The 3,776-nt window shown below is 42.4% G+C and overlaps 1 protein-coding gene across 1 annotated transcript in view; it reads right to left on the bottom strand.

Moving 5' to 3' along the window:
• Nucleotides 1-3,362, bottom strand: part of kcng1 (potassium voltage-gated channel, subfamily G, member 1) — a gene marked incomplete at both ends in the record, with an annotated part of 3,959 nt that extends 597 nt beyond the window's left edge. The window contains 2 exons of the mRNA XM_079478446.1: nt 1-183; nt 2,580-3,362. The exon at nt 1-183 is cut by the window's left edge and continues 597 nt beyond it. Of these exons, the coding sequence (XP_079334572.1) occupies nt 1-183; nt 2,580-3,362 (966 nt within the window). The remainder of the gene's footprint in view (nt 184-2,579) is intronic.
• Nucleotides 3,363-3,776: the final 414 nt, after the last annotated feature.

Genomic DNA, 3,776 nt, shown 5'->3' with positions numbered 1-3,776 from the left:
GTCCACCACCAGCGTGATGTAGTAGGGCAGAATGGCTATGACGTCGATGAGGTTGAGGGGTCGTCGCAGGAAGGCCAACTTGCTGCGGTCCTGGATGAAGCGCAACGTGAATTCCAGAGAGAACCAGGCCACGCACACCGTCTCCACGATAAAGATGTTGTAGCACATCTGAGAGCACTTGCCCTGAAATAGAGAAGTACAAGACTTGTGATTATGGGTTAGACAAAGTCTGGAGTTAGTTCTCTCTATAATAATCGAATAGTTGTAGAATCGAATCAGATGCAGGTGCACATACGGACAAAGTACCGTTGTTTTACTTAAAGGAACAGTTCACACCACAATGCAAATTCTGTCTTTATTTGCTCACCCTCAAGTTGTTCCATATCTTTTTAAGTTTAACACAAAAGAAATGATTTTGAAGAATGTAGTTCTGGGGCACTTTTGACGACCATTCGTCATTTTTCCTGCTATGGTTGTCAATAGTGGCGCAAGAACTATTTGGTTACAAGTATTCTTCAAAATATCTTTCTCTGTTAATTATCAGAACAAAGACATTTATACGGATTTGGAACAACTCGACGGTGAACAGATGATGACAGAATTGATAGAAATTTAGAAATAAACTCATAAAAGTTATTGTAAGGCCGCATTGAGCCTTTCGCGGCGCTCTGTTGCACATAAGGTTATTTGCAGGGCTATTATAGTTAACCAAAACTACGAAAACATTTCTGGTAATTGAAATGAAATAAAATAACATATTTGAAAAACTTTTTGCATTAACAAAGAAGTTTAATACGAGTATAATATGGAGATAATTAAAAACAAAACTGAAATAGAAATTAATTAAGCTAAGATAACAAGATAAAAATTAAATCAATAATAAAGGACGAAAGCACACAACAAAACTGCTACAGTTCAACACAAATATGCATGAAAATAAAGGCTCATTAATAGTGCAAAAAAGGATTGCGAAAAGGTTCTTCAAACCTTCTTGTTCCCATTGCAATACTGCTATCAGAACACTAGAGGACGACAAATGAAAACCCCTCTGCCACAACTTCACCTGCTCCCGTCACATGAAGAATGTGTTTTCGGAATTTCGCTCTTTCCCCCGCTTGCCCCCATGTCTCGAGGACCAACAACTAATTTGATGATTGTTTGATAATTTACACCTTTTGGGCTTTTGTGGATCAACCCTGCTTAAAGAGACAGTTCACCCAAATATGCAAATTCTGTCATCATTTACACACCCTCTTGTCATTTCGAACCGTTATCTCTTTCTTTCTTCCACAGAACACAAAAGAGGATATTTTGAAGAAAGTTGATAACCGAACAGCACTGGACCCCATTCACTTCTATAGTATGGACATAAAACCATACAATGGTTGTGAATAGGACCCAGTTAACTAGATTCTTCAAAATATCATCTTTTGTGTTTTTTGGAAAAGAGAAAGTCATACATGTTTGAAATGACAAGAGGGTGAGTAATTCATGACAGAATGTTCATTTCTGAGTGAACTATCCCTTTAAACATGGTGGTACAATGTCACGTTTTGTTGGGGCATATCTGAAGCACTTATAAGGGAACATTCCTGCCGACTCTTGGACAAGTGTGTGTGTTTTTCCCTCATAACAGAAGACTATAAATAGGCAGTGACATACACAGAGAAGCTCATTTATAAACTTTCATGCCAGTGCTATGTTGCTTTAATGCATAATTGAATTTGCGATGCTCTGTTGTTTCTCAGCCATTAGAATGATTCCAAAGACGGATGTCAGCCGAAGCACTGGTGTCTTAATTCAGTTAGTGTAAGGGCTTGTTTAACCTGTGACTCGGTCTAATCGTGACAAATGACCTCTCGCAGCAGTCTGGTTAAACAGATTTTATGGTGTTAAGAAGAAAGATTGTGTTCAAGGATCTGCTACCTTCTTCCAACACTACTTTTAGACGCCTGCCTGTTTTTGAGGAAACCATTATTCAGACACTTTACATGTTTAAAAAGACCCGAACTGAAAGTCATGGCAGGGTCACTACATTAATTGGCAATTAGCATAAAGTTTAGATTGGCGGTATAGTTCTGCTCTGGGCAAAAACTCCTTTTCCCTCCATGAAGTCAAGCACGAATAAGAGCAAGGAGCGCAGCGATATCCCCTTAGGGTAAACAGAACATATGTCATAACTTCTTAATAACATTTAAGTGTAATACCTTATGTAAAGTAATTGAGACCTATGAAAAGGAATAAAAGAGTCCTGATTGTAAATGCACGATAAGCTGCTGTAAGCTAAATGAATTTTAAAACGGAAGCTGTGATAGCATCACATTTCTATAGGTAGATGATGATCAGCTGATGTGAGCTTGACTCACGTGACCTGGCAGAACTAATGCTGTTTACTGGATTTTTTGTTTCAAAGTTAAAAAAAACTTCTATGAAATTCTTTCTTCTGCAGAAAAAGAAGATGTTTTAAAGAATGTTGAAACATCGTATGCCCACATTGCCTTCAATTGTATGAACACAAAACCACCAAGACATTTCCCCAAATATCTTCTTTTGTATTCTGTAAATATCAGATCTCCTACCGTCTCCTCCTCCTCCCTCATGGCAGGCATGGTGCTTATGGACAGGTTGATAGCTGTGATGGTGACGAACAGAACCGACAGACAGGCGAAGATCTTCCCTGGCAGGCCTGATTGAGGTTTCTCCACCATATCTCGAAGTTTTTCCATACAGCGCCCGAGCCGAGACTCCCCGGCCGAACCAGTCTCACTATCATGTTCATTTTCCTCGTCCTCTTCCGCCATGCGCTCCAGCTCATCGCACTCCTCCAGACGCTGCAGGAGGCGCCTACGGCAACACCATTCCAAGCTTTCTTCCGGAACGCCCCAGTAGAGCAGTTCTTCCTGAAAGGACAGGGCGCACATGTCACGGAGAGAGCGCAGCTTTCCGGCGCGCAGGTAGGTGAGAATTGTCCGGAAGGCGCAGGGACTGCGGTCGAAAAAGAACTCATTGCGGACCCCGTCGTAGTCGTCGCAAACCCGCATGATCTCGTCGAAGCTGTTGCACAGACGGAGCTGACCCAGACGGGACAGGGGGAAGTCCTCGAGGGTCGTCCAGGGAAACTGGTACCGGAGGCCGCCCACATTGATGATGACGTGCAGCTGCTGGGCGCAAGACGGGAGGTCGATGTCGTCGGGGGGACGGTCAGCATCAGGGTCGGTGGGAGAGAGGCGCTGGGCCCGTTTGTAAAAAACGCCCTTTAGGGCCTCTTGCTCCTGGATGGGAGGAGGGTTCAAAGAGGTGTCGGAGGTGCAACTCAGGGCGCTGTAGTCGTAATCAGAACCATCCCCTGCCAGTAAAGTCATCTTTCACCTCAGCGGCTGTCTCATGCCTGTCTTTGTCCACTCCCTCTCTGTGGGCAACCTGTTTGAAAGAGGGCGATTAGTGATCAGAATATTATGATTGATGATGCTTAAAGCTGTTAGATCACTGGAAACTCTGACCGATATAAACCATCAGCAATTATGAAATCATCCAGCCAGTTTCATGTTTGATCATAAAAAACCCTTTAGAAACAAAAACAACGAAGAGCTAGTGGGACGATGCAAATGGTAATAGAATTAGTGTCAGATGCTCTGCTCAAGTTCATAATATCACTTGCAGACCACAGTCTTTGCAATGCATTTAAAATGACTTTTTAATGAACACAAACCTCCCGGGATGTGATCATCAATAATCTTGTTCCTTTCCAGGGAGAAGTTGTGTTTTTGGTTCAGTGG

The sequence above is a fragment of the Barbatula barbatula genome (assembly GCF_947034865.1).
Source record: "Barbatula barbatula genome assembly, chromosome: 17".
Lineage (NCBI taxonomy): Eukaryota > Metazoa > Chordata > Actinopteri > Cypriniformes > Nemacheilidae > Barbatula > Barbatula barbatula.
Note: the sequence above shows the minus strand (reverse complement) of the source record. Positions and strands in the feature narration are given on the sequence as shown.